The sequence below is a fragment of the Typha angustifolia genome, chromosome 8, assembly GCF_048772165.1.
Source record: "Typha angustifolia cultivar Huaian chromosome 8, ASM4877216v1, whole genome shotgun sequence".
NCBI lineage: Eukaryota > Viridiplantae > Streptophyta > Magnoliopsida > Poales > Typhaceae > Typha > Typha angustifolia.
In genome coordinates, this window is record NC_133246.1 from 4,339,197 (window position 1) to 4,358,393 (window position 19,197).

Consider the following 19,197-nt stretch of genomic DNA (forward strand, 5'->3'; position numbering starts at 1 on the left):
GCTCCTTTCCTGCTTGTCCACCAACTACTACTTTTATCTTTGTCGATTTATAAGGATCTGGCTTCCACTTGATCTTCTTCTAGCTTTTGAGTGATGAACCATATCTATCTTATCTCTCTGTCCTTGTCCTTTCCATCTCTCTTTAATATAGCACTAATAGATAGACAATTACTATAAAATAATCACATCAAGAGGTTATAGGGATCATGCAGATGGCCAAAGTAAATAGAATCAAATAGAGGGCATATTGGCAAGCGTAAAGATAATTAACTGAAGCAAACTTTTGTCTAATCAAAGTTGGCTTTTTTTCTTTGGATACGTATACGATTAAACTTGCTTGTGATAATCTACACAAAGTATCAATCATACAAGAAAATAAACCAAAGCAATTGGGTACATATATAGGGTGCTTTATTTATCCTAGTTTTGTAAGTTAATTACTATTACTTTTCGAGATTGTTTTGTAGTGATTTTCTTAATCAAGGATGGCAATTTTTTTTGAGATATATTAGGGAACAAGTAAAAGATGGATGTGCTTTCTAAAGTATCGATCATACAAGAAAAGCACTGGAGAATCAAATTTCTTTTCTAAAAGCACTCAACCAACTGGATGAGTGGGATGCTTTATATATCTAGCCTTATTTTGAAGATACTAAATAAAGCTTCAATGGTACACTAGCGTTTCTCTTTTCTTTTTTTCTCTCTTTTTTTTCCCCTTTACACCTTCATTTAGATATACCAAGAAGAGGACAAACACATCTTCTTCAGTGTTGAAGTCTACGTCTTCTATCATTGATGACCATTATTTCATGCACGTCAAAAGTATCTCTTTAAAAACCAAAACTTCGTACCTAACTCTTGTAAACTTGCAATCATGTAGGTTGCAACAATCAATATGTGCGTCCTCATTTAAATACATCACCAAGATGCCTAAGTCCGAAGAACTAAAGAAAGATGCAGTTATATAATATAATGATTTATATTCTAACATTTCTTTCTCAATTTCGATCCACTTGTCGAGCGTGAGAAAGGATGGACTGCATGGCATCAATTGGTTCCAACAAAACTATAGTAGTACTGCCTCTTTAATTTAATTTAGATATAGAGATTTTAGATGGTATTCCTGTTTTCTCGCCATATATGCCACTGTTGGGGGTTAGTGGACAATGATTCACTTTGAGAAAGGAGTGGAGGTTTATTAGCCATGAGTGACATAAAGGCTGTAATGTACGTGGTTGCCAATTAAAGTGAGGACATGCTTTCTCGATCGAATGCCATAAGTTATTAATCGATAAGAAATTAAGCTTGGTATCTCCATTCGTGCTACTCGAAAAATTGATGCCCAGTAGAGAATGAAATCGATCGTTAATCATCGAGTTCCATTTTCTTAAAAATAACTCCGGCCTCAGAATACTCCGTTACTCGACACGACCTTTTGGACGTAAAAGGTATATGCTTTCAAAAAAACGATATATATATATTCTTATAGTATCATTCAACTTGTATACGTGAATATTCCAATACCCATACGGATTTTACTGATAGCAAACCAAATTAGTATCTAACAAAAAGGAGAGACTGTGCTTATGGTGGTCATATCTGGGATTATAGAAAGGATAAAGTCGTGTTTCTTGGTTCAAGAGCAGAAGATCGTGAAGAAAGCAAACCTCAAAGAGCTAGCTAACACTGGAAAATAAGAGCAGCATCCCAAAAGAAAATAACTTTCTATCTAACTCAAATTAGCAGCACAAACAGTAACATGGTATGCAGATTCTGCAAACATCACCAGTATTAGTACTGTTACAGGACTTCCATTGCATTTGTAGTTGTTCTTTCTGTACATAAGCAAGGATACAAAATTTTCCACCACTGAAGTACAGTCGAATAAATAATAAGTTATTGTCTGTACATCCCTAAAAGAAGGGTTGGAAGGAGCAGCGATTACTCCTTCCAATGTATTGTTAAAATAATAAACAAGCTGGTACCTGAGAGGTGTTAATATTACTTTCGTACAATTGGATTCGTTTTAACCGAAATTCCACAGAATTTTGGCACCATATCACATAGTACAATCAAGAAGCTTGGTCAATCCAGAGACCAGACCTGAAAATTAAGACAAATTGTACTTTTTATGCAGACTAACATAAAATTTTCCATCTCAAAGGAAGCATGGTTATAAGGAGTTAAACCTGGATCTTTCCATCTGTAGAACCTGCAAAGAGCAATTCTCCATCAGCATCAGCTGCCAATGTGGTGATTTTTGTGCTAGCCCCGCCACCAATTCTGAGTGAGGCAACTCTCGTGAGTCTCTCTCTTAACCACACTTCAATGACCCCGCACTTGGTTCCAGTGAACACAAAATCATCATTTGCAGAAATGCTATGGATGTCAAGACCTGTGGAGAATGATCCTGTCGCTGTTGTTGTCGATAATGAAAATGCCTACAATGAGAATTACTGACAGTAAGTATATGACATGAATTTCTAAAACTATCTATCAAACTAAATGTTAAGACTTCAAGAGTGCTAAGCATTGCTCTAAAAAGTTTGTTCCTCACATGCTGAAAGAGAAATTCTACCGACCAATATTTTGGCAGAAACTTTCAAGCTCGACAAGAAAATAATACTTTCAACTTTATTCAATTGCAATATTTTCCTTTTGAAATGGGGATGGACGACATAATGTAGATGGATTATGAAGCTGATTAATCTTTATTGCAGAAAACTATTTCACATGTTCCACTTCAAAGCGGCAAGTTTTGACTGAATGCACGTAAACATCCCATACACACTCAAAAAGTGAAATAAAGATCCATACAGCAATGCCCCTTTCTGGGTTTTCATATCCATGATAATAGTCAAGATTAGCATAAGTATTAAGCAATAGAATACCACCAGACAATAATGACACCTCAACCACACCTTGCCAGCAATTCCGTCAACAGAAGACCCTCCGGCAAAGAGAATTCCCTTGTGTATGCAGATTGCTTGGATGGTCTGCTTGCCTAACAGTTTCTTTGTCCCAGAATATAATGTATTTGATGTGCACGAAGAGAGGTCAACTTCCTGTAGGTACATTTATCTGCTGTTTCAGTATAGCTACAATAATTTATAGATAAGTTGGTTGGAAAAATAATTGTCTTACTTGTATGAATATATAGAATGAAAACTAGTAGATTACAAATTCACATGTTAAATATGTTTTTAATATAAAAACTCATGATTAGTCATGAATGTAGTATTACGCACAAGTATATGAAACAGAGACACAAAAATAATGTGTTATATAAATTGCACAAGACAAGAAGAATCATCCATAATATAACCTGGATGCTGTATCCTGTGCACCCACAATATATACTCTTTTCTGTCATGGCTAAGCATTTCACATTCTTGTTGAAATTCACATGTTTTATTACTCCACTTGACTTATACACCTGCAAAACTAAAACTATGGTTAGCTACTTTACTTATTCTATATACAGCAAGAATTCTGACCTTAACTCCATTCCCTGGGGATGCATAACATATCTGGTGAGTATTAGTAGCTAAGCAATTGACAGGCTCCTTCATGTCATAAACTTGAAAAGTACAAATCTCTTCTTGTTCAATTGTCCAAACCTGCAGCAAAAATAATGAGATCGAAGAGATCACTGGAAGATATGGTTTGATAGAACTTTGATATTGGCATCACTATTTAGGGAGTAACTGCAACTTTGATTTTGCTGCAGAATTTTGAAGTGCTGCCATTTTTCTGTTTTCTCCAGACCGATGTTAAATTCTCTCTGACAGACAAATGGCATCTTGAACATCATGGACTTGATTTGTAAGTTGTGAAATATAGGGCATGAATGATCAGGTAGAATGCAAAAAGAAAATCTTCTGATACTTTAGCATGCATGAAGCATCCACATAGAGCAAACAAAGGTGAAATTGGAAATTTGAAATGTTGCATTAGTTATTATGATGTTAAAATTTCGCTATCATCCAACCTATTTAATATTTTTAGTTTTTATTGTTACTGCAAGATTCCTCTTGTTGAAATTTCCACATAGCTATACAATCTTTTCAGCAGGAAGCTCTAGATCTACTGTGCAGGAACAGTGACTTTTGATTGCAATCCTATGACAAAAGCTATTATCCATAATGGATTGAGACATAAATATCTTGTACAACCTTAGAGTTTAATATATTGGAGAATAGATTCTAATAGCACAGAAACCACATTGAAGAAGTTGTAGGTTGAAGTTAAACACTTGTTCAAAAGGTGATAGAAATATCGTAGATATACACAATAAAATATACTGTGGGGACACCTAGGAATACCTAAGGAGGCAAAGGTGCAATTTATCTAAGGTAGGTGCCTAATCAGTAGAGCCATCATTTTCTAAAATAATGACTCACATAGCTTAAACAAAAATACAAAGCGGGTGCTATGAAATTTTAATGAGCGCCTTAATCTGACAAGCCAAGATGTGTTGAGATGGAAAGATGTGTGACTGAAGGAAAAAATGTCTAGAGAATAGAGAGATAGAACACAAGAAACAACATCTACAGATTGTTAGGAAGTTTGAGTATAGAAATAATGAGTATATGACTATAACCAAAGCAATATATCAAATTATCAATCCTAGTCTATATGTTGAAGTATGACACATTAAGTAGATTTTTGGACATAAATAGTCCAGAGATAATAGGATCACAACAGTCAAAAATCAGATCAAAATCTAGCAAGGCGGTAATGCTGCGAAAACAGATTTACTGTTCTAGCAAGTAGTAAATGAGCATTTCTTTTCTCTGGCTAGTAGGATTGGATTCTCAATGCCTATGTACGCACTTCATCAGAATATTGCAGATATGGTAATATTAAACTCCTCAAAGATAGTACAATTATTTAGAATGATAGTATCTTCCCTATCCATAGTATCTTCCCTATCCATTTATGTAAGGTAATACTAGGACAGTAGATCTCTTTATAATCCACAATGATTATATCATCAAGTGACAACTAGATATAAAATAGGAAGTAAGGCCACAAGACATCAAAATGCTGCTTGCAAGGCCAACTTGTTTCCTGGGCTCCATAGAATAGTAAAGGTAAGAGAAGACGACAAATTTCAGAACTTGGACATAAAATGCACTTTATGTAGCTCAGCAAGAAATGAGAAAATAAATTATTCTGCTAAACACAATTATAGTTTTGTCCTCTTCCGTACAACAAGAACTGAACCAAAAAAGGAAGTTGCAGAACTCAATCCATGATTTGCTTTTTCCTTTTCGATAGATTATTCATCTGTCAATTTACTTGTGCTCAGTGATATCTGAAAGAACTTCCCAAAAATAAAACCATGTTAAAATTAAGCATGAAGAAACTCTTACTCGAATTGTTTTATCGTGTGAACCACTATAAAGCTTGTCACCTGTTGTTGGAATATACAAGCACATGATTGCCTTAGAGTGCCTGTGGACTTCTTGAATCAATTTCAGAGCCCTCTTTTCAGTTTTCCACACCTAGGAAGAAAAATATGAATATCATTTAGTTTATTAATTTTACAACTTCCTTTTACTTTCTCTTCCAGCGGACAAACACTAATTAACTAATACAACAAATATTTGCCAACATGACATCAAATTTCTTCACACATAGACATGGAGATACTTATAGTAACAAGAGAAAGCAACAGGGGTTATTATTCATGGAAAATAGATTCATTTGATGCATTTTCATGGATTGAGCAATAATGGTTGTGCTAAATGGAGACAATTCTCCAAACCAACAGGCTTACAGACACAAAAACGACATGCATACAGATGAGGAGAGGACAAAGAGGTCTGAAATATGAAGATACCTTAATAGTTCCATCAGAGTGGCCACTAAAAAGCAGTTCTTTTGAATGGACCAAGGACTGGACGGGACCATTAGCACTAGAGTCTATCTCTAATAATTCGGTGCAAGACAAAAACTCAGCCTGGAACACAGAAGACTTAACTGAGTGTAATATTGGTGGTGTGAAATTTTAATATCACTATACCACTCTACCGTTTACTCACAGTGTCAACAGATGATATATTTACTATTAATTTCAACATGTCTTCAACAGCTAGTGAGTAGCTCTTAAGCTTCCTCAACTTCTTAAAAATCTGTGTGGCATATGCCTCAATTCCTTTGAGTGAGTCTGCAATCATGTTAGCAAATGTCGATGAGAATAGATGAGGACAGTAAACGTTTACAAACAGCTAATAAAATCTTGTGTCACCTGGATCACTAATGAAAGTCTTTAAAGCTAAGGTGGCAAGGACTTTCTCGTTATGGTTCCTTGATGATTGGAGGACATCAACGAATTGATCAAGCAAGCAATTACTGGCAATTGGTATTAAACCGGTGTCAGGAAGGATGGTAAGCATGTAAGTTAGCCAAGTAGAGGTGACAAGGCATGATTTTGCCACTTCTAGAGAATTGCTCGTGAAACATTCTTCTAGTGCCTTAAAAATTACTCCATTGTCATGATTACAAAGAACAAATGCTACTCGTCTCTCCCAAGTGCTTGTAGCTTTCTCTTCGCCTTCCTACATTCAAATAAGTCACAGAGGCAAGGTCATGCCATCCAAAATATTATGATAACAGAACATATCAGTTAAAAGGAATACATTCTGAAAGCAAACCATCATTTCTTCTTCCACATCTTCTACTCTTTGCATGTTTTCTTCCATTAATGTATCATAGGGATTAGTAATCCCTGCAATTCTGAGTAACCATGCTTCAGTTAAAGATTTCCCTGTGACAGTGATCCTTCCAGAGAGAAAAGTCAAAGTTTCTAGAGCTATCTGACAAATAGGAAGATCTTTCCATTTTAAGCCTCCCAGTATTGCATCAATAGCTTCTTCACGGTAAATGCTCATCTTTCGAGGTTCAATCTGTTAAAAATGATTGTTGCAGTTACAAAATGGTCTAGCACCATTGTTAGGGTCAATAAAATAAATTCACTTTTTTAAGGTATTGGAACAAACCAGTAAATCAAGCTGAAGAAGAATACTGGCAACTTTAAGTTGCTGCTTTATTGGGGCTGTCTGAAGGTAGACTAGAAAGGTGTGCATTGTACTAAATGCTCCCTCATCTTTAATGATCTGCAAAATCTGATTGCTAAATGTTCTCCTGAAATAAAACAAAGAATTAATACATACTATGTTGAGCAATTGTCAAGTAGAGTAAAAGGAACATCATTAATCCTTACAAAACTATTAGTCATTAAATTTCATACTACTAGAGTTTGGGTATATATTATGGAATTTGAAAAAAAGTCAAAAACAGGACGGCATAACACATAATCACATTCAATAAATGAGATGCAATATGGTTTTACAGTATAAATATAATTCAAGCAACTACCCTTTGTACTCTCATAATATAGATGGATGAAATATTAGAAACCTTAGTTGAAAGTAAGGCTTCACAACATGCAGTCTTGTGGAATGGTTTGAGTGACAGAAGCCTCTATATTAATACAGTAAGAGGGTTTCCATCTTGTCCCCTCTCTAAAACCTGCAATCACAGGAGCCTACACTAAGATGCCTCTTTGAATGATACAGAGGAAAGAATAGGATATGGAACAACATTCAGAGCTGCATTGTTGTATGTACTGGATAATGCATAACAGGGAGGAGAGTAAAATATGCTGCATTGAGGAAATGAGAAAGATATTGAATCAAATAAATCATGCTCATATATGGAAACTATAATATTTCTTTCCAATATAGCAATTTTTATCTACTAAAGCACAAGAACAAGTAATATGAGGTTCAATTTAGAATAGTCATTGTTCTACACATATATGAGGTGAACACAGTGCTTCTATTTCAATCCCAGGATATCAAACTAAAATCACAAGAATTCAGTTTCTAAAGCATATAACTGAGAAAACCAGGAAAATATGAGCTGAAATGATAAATGGAAGACAAAGATTGGCAAATTAAAAGTGCTATAGAGCAGACCTGTTCGAGCAAACTAGCTCCGAGATAAAATCAATGCATCTATCTCTTGTACTGTCATTTCCAGAATGAAATAATTCAAGTACTGAAGCCAACTCAATCCTATTTGCAATAAAATTTCTGCAGCTTTTATCAGCACGCATGCAGCTCGAAAGAATACATATGACGGATAGTTTCCTCTCTGATATTTCTAAGCACTTGAGCAAAGCAAGAATACCATTTTCTGAAATAATCCGTAAAGCATTGACTGACCTGCAATCATCATCTCCATCAGAGAGGATCTGCAGTAGTATTTCTATTGCCGCATCCTTGGGCTCCAATCCCAAACGGAAGGTATCCATATTTTCATTTTCATTCATGATTAGTTGAACAAGAGATGGAACAATATTGTGATTGGAGAGCTCAGAGTATGTTGGCCTCAATAGATAAATGATAATGGCAGCCTCAGCCAAGCCATCAATAAGCAAAGTTGATAGGCAACCAAAAATTGAATCTGCACTATGAAGTGTTTCACCTACAGCCTCATTACCTGAAACTAGCTCCACAAGAACATTTATGGATGCTCGAAGAGCATCTCTGTTGGCTGAAGCTAAAAGTATTTCAACAAAACCATTCACAACTGTTGGCATGGACAAGTAAGCATGAATTTGATGGTCAGACTTCGATTCCTTCAATATCCTTGTTATATAAAGGCAGGATTCCTCACATTCTTGCAAATTCTCAGATGTGCAAAGACATGAAATATATGGCTTTAATTGATTTAGAAGTATTTGACTGGATGCTTGAGGTACCATATTAGTTGTACGGGAAGAAACTGCTTTCCTCATGTTTCTTCTGCTCCCATCATTTCCATGATCAAGTTTCTTTTGAGGGAGAGGAAGATCAATTTTTGGAACGGAAGCAGAGTCCACATGAAGTTCTTTCGAAAAGACTGGACTGGTAGATCTTGTTGTCTCGGAGTAAGAAACCTCTTGGACAGGATCAGAATTTTCTTCCAACCAGGATGTAACAAGTCTCTTTAAGACATAGTTAGTTTTAGGTAGGATTGTTGATGAGAGAAGTTGGCGAGTAATTGGGCATGTGGCATTTCCTCTCCTTACCCACTCTTGAATAGCTTTTCCCTCATATGTTTGGCCTGTCTCCAGGGTAACAGGATTGCTGAAGAGCTGTCCTGTGATAGGACAGACAAAGTCCTTTGGTGGTTTTGCTCTAAGTGTCAAATTATCCGATGAAGTAACAGAATTGCTGCTTTCACAAGCTTCATCTTCACTTTCAACATGATAACTGCAATATTTAAACATCATCCATTAATAAGAATCATGATAAATCTTTTAAAATTAAGTACTTTTTTAAGCACGTCGGATGGCTACCTAGCATCTATCACTTGGCTGTGTTTACTTGCGTGAGATTGATTTGGCAAACTACAAGAGTTGTATCTGCACCTATTCTGTATTTTCTGAGAGTCCAAATGCACAGAAGCAAAATTCTCAAGTTCATTTCTTTAATTTATTATGCAAACTTCTCAAAAGAAAAAAGATAAACTCAGCAGAAATTCATCATGAGATTGAAGGATAAACAATATTGAGATCAACCATTGATACCATGGTACCTGGGCAGATGTAGAGGAAACAGAATAGGCACAGGCAAGGCCATCAGATTTTTTCGCCAGTTTCAGAGACAAAGACACTGGGGAAAGAGACTCCCCAGAACCCTTGGGTGAGAACATCTTTGGAGATCGATTTACAAACCTGTTAGAGGATAGCAGGAGTAGCTCATGTTCCTTCTTAGATGCAACAAATGATTTCTTAACTGGTAGATTAGGAGACGGCGTTCTTGGTGAATCTACAGAAGAATAATCCCTGAGAGAAGTAGAGATACTCTTCGCTGTAGATAAAGGGACCTTTTGGACATTTTCACTGACTACTTCTGACCTGGTGTTGTTAACTGCTACTCGCTTAAGAATGACTGCTACAGAATCTAGATCCAAATCACTTCTGTTAGAATCAGTATCAAAAATCTTTCCTTCAGGCAACACCTCCTGAAAACAGAAAAAAAAGAAAGATATATGAACTTGAAATATCTGCCAACTCAAAGAGGCAAGAACATTGCATTAAGACAATTTACTGCACCATGTCAACCCTGTGGACTGTACCACCTTGTTGTCTAGACAGCGTATGCTTACTTGCTTTTACACTATCCAGCAGAACAACAAGAAATAAAAACCAGAAGGATTCATGAATATGTAGCTCTGTTATTCTTCTTCTAGTCCCTCTAAAATTTCACAACTCTTAGCTGTTTAATTAAGACTTATTTCAATCGTAGCTTATGTTAATAGTCATAAAAAATAACATTCTGCTATCATATAGAACATAAGATGCTGTAATATGCACATCTAGAAGATTTATGTTGATTTTACATTTATGCATACTACAATAGAATTACAAACCACTTATTAGTATGTGCATTAAATACACATACAAAATATACTAATATAGTACCAAACCATGTTGGTTCATGTTGCAAATACAACTATATGTTTTATAAAATATGGCTTTATAGAACTTGTTAGGTTCTAACTTCTAATAGGTCATATCATTATAGGCCTTGGCAAATCAAGTTAGGGTTGACCTTGACAGGTTTAACACATCTAGTGTCCCCCAGTACAATTGCTCACGTTTGCTTCTTCTTGACTTAGTACAACATGGCTGGCACAAGATGTTGTGTGTAACTATTGAATTGCTTGTAATAAGATGAAAGGCTCAGAATGAAATGCAAACTTTACATGAATGAGATGCTGAGGCTGAGCTGGTATTTCCGATTCCTCGGTGAAGTTTACGTTGATATATCTGTTGACATGTGATCGAGTAAATATGAAAGTCAGACTTGTTTAAGTAGACAATACTATTAGTCAAACTAAAGTTGAAAAGTGTATAGTTGCATACAACAAGTAGAAATTCTATAAAGAAAAATAATGTGAGACAGAATCATAACTTCACTATTTTTAGATAAGAGCCTTAGAGGCTTAGACATTATTTATACTTGCAAAAAAAAATATCAAAACTAGGAGAAACACATAAGCTATACTAAATTTGCTGTCCCGAAAATTTGATAAAGAGATATAATTTATTTGTATTTCTCTTATTGAATACTAAGGGTTAATACCTAATACCTAGGAAACTACCCCTGTTTTTCCTTCTAAGTTTACTTAACACTGTTGGCCTTTCACTTGGTTGATCAAGGCTGAAAATAAATATGGTTGAAGGGTCTCATCCCATACCATTCCATATTGTGACGTGAATGGCAGGAATATAGAAGAAGAGACTAATGATTATGATCCCATCTACCAAACAAGATGAAGAAGTTAGAGGCCCAGAGATGATGCCAATGAACAATATGAACTCATTTAGTTGGCTGACTATATATATTATAAAACAAGGCAAGGTAGTATAAAGGTACATGAACTTCCCCTAGTACCATCTACACATCTCTAAAACCTTCACTGTGAATCTCGTAATAAAGAAGTAGTGAATGTGTCTCCTAAACACCCAAAAATCCAAGTAGGAATTTTTCGACCTGCATCTGATGTGATGTTTCCTATTCATTGAACCAAATTAGACATATCTTGAATTACCACTTATTTTCCAAACATGTGTTGCTTGTAAACATTAGGTGGTTGATTAACTTAAGCTGGACAATAGATTTGTATATACATTGCAACTAATAATAAGAAACAAAAAGACCAGAAATATGTATTCTTCCATATCAAATTTTATAATATATCCTTCACAAACTAACTATAAGCAGTAAGCACATATTGATGCAAACTAGATCAGGTCGGATCACATTATGAGGATGTTAGGTTCGATAGATCGAATTTATTTATCTTTTAATTAGTTTATAATGTAAGCCCTTAAGATAAGTCTAGTTAAGTTATATAAGCACATAAGACAAGTCCAATTAAAGTCAAGTAAATCCTAAAGGCAAGTTCAATTAAGTCATGTAAATATTTAAGGCAAATCATAATTTGAGTGATATAAGTTTTTAAGACTAATCTTAGTAGGACTCATTATACCCGATCTCTATATATCGAAGAGTTAAGCACTGAAATCTTATTTTAGCTTTGAGTTTATTTTAGGAGAAAGAGTAAGATAATCTAGGAGTAGAAGTAAATAATAATAGCTATTTATTTTCTTAGGAGTAGATCTAACTTAAAAACATAATTTTACCTCCAACATATAGTCATCATCACCTCCACGAGTCATCCTATCCTATGGCAGTCCACTACCAACTTTGGCCATCTGCTATTCTCCGACAACTACCACAAAGTCGGATAATTACTAATTTGTCCAATTCTGACATTCTTCCACTGTTTTAATTTTAACTTTCCACTCCGACCTCCGATTCATATAAAGTTAAAGCCATTATAACCCTAACTCATGAGGCTATATCATAATTTTATTAAGTCCAGATCTTTCCAGATCTGGTTCATAACACATATTTAATAATTGGGTCTTTCTGGTTACCAAGTGTTAGATGAAGAAACAACCTACAACTATAGGAGATATAGTTTCATAGTTCGTTAATTAGGTAGTAGATGGTATAGAGATCTAATTCTTCAAAATACAATGCCCTTTCTTTACTTCAAACGCAAAAGATTGACTTCATCATCCTAGTTCGATCAATATGTTTATGCAGTAGTGTTGCAATCTCATTAAAAGGTCAACATTTTTAACATATAATGCCATGACTTCTTTCACATTTCAGCCATCCACAATAGCTATTAAATCTAAATCAATTGATCATTTGCTAGAAATGATCAAAACCATAAAAGATAAAGGATGAAAGTATCATGGCACAACTAACCATTCTAACCTTCTCGCATCCACGCTTCACCATATGATTGAGGCATCAGCAAACTCAATGTAATTAGCATCCTCTCTATAAGTAGCTCACTAGTTCTGACACGCGTCTTCTGATTCTTGTCCTTCAACTCCCTTGATCAGTGTAATTGTCTTTCAGTTAAGATTATAGTCAATGTAAGCCTAACGTTTGCAATCTTAAAAACCTGAGTTGATAATAAGCTTGAGTGAAATAAATCTAACAATAATTGGTCCAGAAAGATCAATTTTGGGTAAAAAAAAGCCTTAGTTGCCAATATACCAGGAATCTCCTCAAGAAACAACCCACTGATTGGAGGGACTCCCTTTAAGTAGCATCTAGGAAGTAATTTAATTTGGACAAAGTTGGATAATTACATAGATCTCATCTCCTTAAGATCACAAGAACAGGGAACATGCCTTTGAGATTCACATTATATTATCATACTCGAGGTGATTGATGCTCTACTAGAAAGTTACCGAGTCTAATCTTCCACTTAATTATTTCACTAGAAAAGCATCTTAGAGATAATCCTTGACTCTGAACATCTTCTACAACTTCATTTTCAAATTAATTTCACACTACAAATTGAGCTTCTTGGGTTTAAAGCTACATCCCTCAATTTGAGAAGATCAACAAATCTTAGTACATGAAAAAAAGCTGCATGTTGATTTAATTCAACTGTGCTGCATCTCTCCTCAAGTTTTAGAACATCCATTCAATTCAATTATTAACTCTGTTTACGAGGTATTAGTTTTCTCAGAGAAAGTTAGAAACCATGCTTCCTTATTTTTAGAAATCTCGCTTACTCACTACTCTAGTTCATTTTATATTTTAATTCTAATAATAGAGGATAATTGTTCTTTTCTTCTCATATTTATTCTCCTTTACAGTCGGAGATAATTACAGCCCACTGCTGTCAATGAGGCAGTTCAGTGATGAAATTTTTCGTGTTGAATTTGATGCACAGAAGAGTTTACTTTCTTATCCATGCTCTGGAAATTAAAAAACAAACAGAATCTAACAAAGAAATAGAGGACATCATATTAATAAGACAAACTCACCTCTCTTCACTAGGTGCAGATACACGCGTATCTCCGCCCTTATGTTGATTGTTCCTGCAAGCAGGCAGAAACCCAGCACTCGTAGGCAAGATTGGACCAAACTTGACGTAGTTGGGGATCGAGCGGCTCCGCTCATGCTGCGGCGTCATTGGCGGCTCTGCGATCGGCGGGAGCGCCACCGTTTCATTGCCCACCACCTCCTTGTAGTACTTAGCAAACAATCTAGTGCTGTGATTCAAAGCCTCCCCACACCTCCTCTCCAAATCTTGCAACTTCTCCACCTGCTCCGGCGTCACCAAACTCACCACCGACTCGTCTAACAGCTGCTCCGCCGTGATCGAAAGATCGGCCGCGTCCGGAACGGCCATAACAATCCGATACCGAGACTCCGCGTACCACCCGGAAGTAGACGCCATGTGGGGCAAGAAGAGCGTCTCCCACAGCTCGGGCGCGAAGTCGACCCGAGCAAAGAAGGGATTAACGTCGAACACATTAAGAGCGTTCCTCGCAGCGTCATCGTCCTCGCCGCGTAGCGCGGCAAGCGACGCGAGGTGGAGGTGGGCCCAGGCGGAGAGGTAGGAGTTGGGGACGCCAGCGGTGGATCCGGCGGGGTCGAGGAGCGCGGGCACCCGGAGCATCCGCTCGGCGTGGTCGAGGCGGGCTAGCCTCGCCTCGGGGTGGCTCGCCGGCGAGATCGCTTCCTCGACGGCGTCGATACCCCAATCGAGGTTGGCGAGGACGGCTTGTTCGGAGTAGCGGACATCAGAGTTGGCGACGTCGGCGTCAGCCGCCGCCGCCGCCGCAGCGAGGCGCTCGGCGCACTGCTCGCGGTGCCGCTTACGGAGGTCGGGGCTAAGGAGGAGGTCGTGGAGGAAGCTTCCGACGGTGGAGATGAGGAAGGCGGAGAGGTCGTTGGGCTCCATTGGAATGGGAGGTTTGCTCTTGGTCGGAGCCATTGGAGGAGAGGGAGGACGGAAGTAGGAGAGTCTGGACGAAGAATATGGAATTGGTCATCACTTGATATGCTTTCTTGTTTGGGTTTTGGCGTTTTGCGAGGGAGAGTTTGAGAATGTGAAGAGGCCGGCGGTTGAAGGGGTCCGAAGAGACGGTTCGGTAGAGATAGTAGAGGGAGCGGTAAGTTGCGACTTTCGGATTTTGGTTTACAAGGAGAGGAGAACGTTTTCTTTCCAAAATTACATCTTTACCCCCCTATGATTCATGGGCCTAAATTAGGCTCAAACCTGGACCAAGCTTTATGAATGGGCTCGCAATCTTTTTACTATTTTCTTCTTCAGTAATAGTAATAGCAGCAGGTTCATCAAGAAGGTCAACCCCCCAAACTAAACTGCACTTGTTTATATACTAGTTGGAAAAATTAATCCCATCAACATGCTTTAGAATTCTTAATCTTTAGATCTTGATTCAATAAGAGTTCTAGCTAATAAATATGTAATAAAAAAAGACATATCTTGGTCAATCATTAATTAACCTTTGAACACAGAAAGTCTTCTCTATCACCTCACAAAAACTTTAGGGAGTTAATTTCATCTCTCTTTTTTCCTCTACAAATCTTAATTGTATTGTATCATCATATTAGAGAGATAAAAATCTTTCATTTATTTATAAGGAGAGAGATGACCCAATATTTTTATCTCTACCTCTCTGTATGTTAAATTGTTAATAGCTAACCATATACTGACTAAAAAGCTAAATTTCTTCCATATATAGATTTAACACTTAGGCTAATCCTCCTTAAAAAAAGGGACCATAACAAGCTTAAATAATTTAATATGCGTATAACGCTATAGTATAAATCTATTTAAACATGGCCTCTAACTCCACGGAGGGGATCAAACCCAGGGTCAACCAATAGTCCTTTTTAAGTTTTATATACGTGGCATTTTCTAATTGGCTCCCGAGCGATGTAAATATGTAATCCATTTGACAGGAAAACTTTTCGTGCAGCCGTGGCAGCCGAGCAAGGTTAAGGACTTCGGAATCGGTGGTAATCTGTTCCCCACGGCTTCTAATTTCTCAAAAGTAGATATAATTCAGCTACAAATTCGTCTTCTATCTACCAAACCAGTTCATGCGATCGAATTAGTGGTAAGGAATTCTCTCAACAATGTTCCAAATCCTCTCCACTCTATTCGGCATCCTTCTCCTTGCTACTACCATCATCAATTGCCATTCTTTCGAGTTTGAGGAGGCCACCATCAATGAAATCCAAAAAGCCTTCACAAACGGCAGCCTCACTTCTAGACAGCTCGTAACCTACTACTTGACCCAAATCCAATCCTTAAACCCCATCCTCCGCGCCGTCATCGAGGTCAACCCCGACGCTCTCCGGCTCGCCGACCGAGCCGACCGCGAGAGGCAACTCGGCCGCGCCCCATGCGGCGGGCTCCACGGCATACCTATCCTCCTCAAGGACAACATCGCCACCCGGGACCGCCTCAACACCACGGCCGGCTCGTTCGCGCTGCTCGGCTCGGCCGTCAGCCGCGACGCCGGAGTGGTTTACCGGCTGAGGCGGGCCGGCGCCGTGGTACTCGGCAAGGCCAGTCTTAGCGAGTGGGCTTACTTTCGATCCCTCAACGCGCCCAGTGGGTGGTGCGCGCGCTCCGGCCAGGGAAAGGTGAGCGAGCATTACATCTATTATTATAAACTGATCCGTTCATTTAACAACTCAAGCTTTTGAGTCAACTCGTTATCTAGCGCAGAATCCGTATAATCTGACCGCGGATCCATGCGGGTCAAGCAGTGGATCGGCGATAGCGGCCGCGGCGAACATGGCGGCGGTGACACTCGGGACGGAGACCGATGGGTCGATCATCTGCCCGTCCGATGCGAACTCGGTCGTCGGGATCAAGCCGACGGTGGGGCTGACCAGCCGGGCTGGGGTTATTCCTATCTCTCCTAGGCAAGACTCAGTTGGGTAAGGAAAAACAAAATTAAAATCTGACAAAGCAGCTTTGGCTTGTAGTCGGAAATAAAAATAGTATAGGGATGTGACTTAAATTCTTCTGAAAACGGGCCAATTTCTAGAACAATGTCGGATGCCGTCCAAGTATTGGAAGCTATTGCCGGCTATGATCCATATGATGCAGAAGCGACGAGAATGGCATCAAAGTATATACCTCGAGGTGGGTACAAGCAATTCTTGAGAGCAGACGGGCTAAAAGGAAAAAGAATAGGGATACTGAAGGGCTTCTTTGCTTTCCCAAATGGATCTGCCCAACAAATAGCTTACCAGAAGCATTTCGACGTCATGAGGTACTCATACATATATATATATATATCTCTTGTGTAGATTACATGTACACATACAACTCGCACTAGAAAGTAGTGTTATGATACAGTGGTTTTCTTGCAATGTGAAAGGCAAAGAGGAGCTATATTGATTGACAGTGTTGAAATAGCCAATGTGAGCACCATCCTTGGAGTAATTGAAAGTGGTGAAGAAGTCGCCTTAGGAGCTGAGTTCAAGCTAGCATTGAATAGCTACTTGCAGCAATTGGCCTACTCTCCTGTCAGGACTCTTGCAGATGTAATAGCCTTCAACAACAATCACCAAATCGAGGCAAGATAAAGAGATTAATTTCCACATTGATGTATATATATAATTATTGGAATTGTTTTTTACAAACGTTTATTGACGTACTGTAGAAAATTAATGCAGGAAAAGATTAAAGAATATGGCCAAGATATCTTCCTGATGTCCCAGAATACTAGTGGGATAGGCCCTGCTGAGAGAAGAGCAATCTCCAAAATGGCCCAGCTCTCCAAGAATGGGATAGAGAAGGTGATGGCCAGGAATAATCTGGATGCCATAGTGACGCCTGGTTCGACTGCTAGCAGTATTCTTGCTATCGGTGGATATCCAGGAATAAGTATTCCAGCAGGATATGACCAATCTGGAGTTCCCTTTGGCATTTGCTTTGGTGGTTTAAAGGGTTCGGAGCCAAAGCTAATTGAGATAGGTTATGCCTTCGAGCAAGCTACATTAGTTCGGAAACCTCCTCACAATCTCAAAGACAAAGACAGTTGAAGACTGAAGAAGCTTGAGTTTGGAAGTAATTAAGTGCAGCAGGAGGAGAGTAGTATGAAAAATTTGTTAATTGAATCCCAAATTTGATTTTAAGGTTATCATACACATGTGATGTGCGACTATCACTCTAATTATATTGGGGTTTCTCTCTTTTCTATATACACTTGCTTATTATCTATTTCAATATTAAGCAATAAGCAGTGTTTGGATGTAGTATACGTTCTAAATCTGATTAGCTATGCTAATTATTTTTAAACTTGAATAGGGTAGCTTAAATCGGTTTAGGACAATAGAGTGTTTGTTCGTAAATCAGTTTAGCGGTGTCATGGTTATATTTAATGAGACATGAAAAGGTATTAAATTTCAGAGATATTTTATTAAATTATTAAACTACTCATCATAATGGATAAGAGGAGAGAGGGAGGGAAATTAGAATTTAAATTATAATTGATTAAGGTGATATTTTTCTAAAGGAAAATTGTAAATAAATTTTGTTGGTAAATATAAAACATTGGGTGGAAGTGGATAAGATAGAGAAAATTGAGTTTAAATAGGTTACCCTAAACAAGTTTTTGGATAAACAACTAAACTAATTTAGTGCTAAGGTTACGTTTGGTTCACGTATAAACATACTTATTTATGAATTAAGTGTTTTTAAATATATTTTCTAATCAACCTATCTTATGTCCATCTTGGTCAAACATGAGACCATAGTCGGCGGTAGCGATAGAAGGTGACATTGGAAGTAGGAGACGTTTGCTAAGGCGGCAAGAGAGATGAAGGATAAGAGGTTAGAGAAGATGATGGTGAGGGAGGGAGAGGTGAGATGGTGCACATAAAAAGGGTTTGAAGATGGAGAGTGGTCGTTCGATATTCATGGAATTGGACAAGTAACAAAGACATATAAGACAAGGCGAATAGAGAAAGTGGAGGGAATAAAAATTTTTGGGTAGATTAACTATGACTTAACCCACTATCCGATTTGATTCGGATCGAATTTAAATAAAATATTTTGGGTCCCGTATAGGATTCGAATACGGATGAGATTTTTAAGAAAAACCCAAATACGAATTCAAATATAGATAAAAAAAACTCAAATATAAATACGAGTCGAATATAATTTTTCGAATATAGATACAAATATAGGATATGTGTTTACCCTTATACTTTTTTTATTAGCTTACCGTTTTTAGTTTACTTATTCAAATAGTAAATATTA

General features: G+C 37.6%; 2 protein-coding genes across 5 annotated transcripts; one reads left to right on the forward strand and one right to left on the reverse strand.

Annotated features, from left to right (window-relative positions):
- Positions 1 to 1,789: 1,789 nt before the first annotated feature.
- Positions 1,790 to 15,046, reverse strand: LOC140764374 (putative E3 ubiquitin-protein ligase LIN-1). 4 transcript variants are annotated; one of them, XM_073102918.1, is made up of 16 exons: positions 13,928 to 15,043; positions 10,768 to 10,831; positions 9,595 to 10,023; positions 9,356 to 9,441; positions 7,989 to 9,269; positions 7,008 to 7,152; positions 6,663 to 6,914; positions 6,257 to 6,566; positions 6,051 to 6,175; positions 5,849 to 5,968; positions 5,379 to 5,510; positions 3,498 to 3,620; positions 3,326 to 3,436; positions 2,922 to 3,065; positions 2,190 to 2,441; positions 1,790 to 2,103 (listed from the first exon to the last, which is right to left on the reverse strand). In XM_073102918.1, the coding sequence occupies exons 1-16, from the start codon at positions 14,881 to 14,883 to the stop codon at positions 2,086 to 2,088; spliced, it is 4,548 nt and encodes a 1,515-aa protein (XP_072959019.1). In that variant the 5' UTR covers positions 14,884 to 15,043; the 3' UTR covers positions 1,790 to 2,085. The 4 variants fall into 4 exon arrangements, with proteins under 4 accessions (XP_072959019.1, XP_072959018.1, XP_072959021.1 ...); XM_073102917.1 differs by having other exon boundaries at positions 6,648 to 6,914; XM_073102920.1 differs by lacking the exons at positions 1,790 to 2,103; positions 2,190 to 2,441; positions 2,922 to 3,065; positions 3,326 to 3,436 and having other exon boundaries at positions 3,478 to 5,320; positions 5,420 to 5,510; positions 6,648 to 6,914; positions 13,928 to 15,046.
- An 832-nt stretch (positions 15,047 to 15,878) lies between these two features.
- LOC140765299 (probable amidase At4g34880) lies at positions 15,879 to 18,135 on the forward strand. The gene is made up of 5 exons (XM_073104303.1): positions 15,879 to 16,565; positions 16,651 to 16,865; positions 16,976 to 17,203; positions 17,312 to 17,510; positions 17,610 to 18,135. Exons 1-5 carry the CDS (start codon positions 16,053 to 16,055, stop codon positions 17,976 to 17,978), a joined length of 1,524 nt encoding a protein of 507 aa, XP_072960404.1. The 5' UTR covers positions 15,879 to 16,052; the 3' UTR covers positions 17,979 to 18,135.
- The last annotated feature ends 1,062 nt before the right edge of the window (positions 18,136 to 19,197 follow it).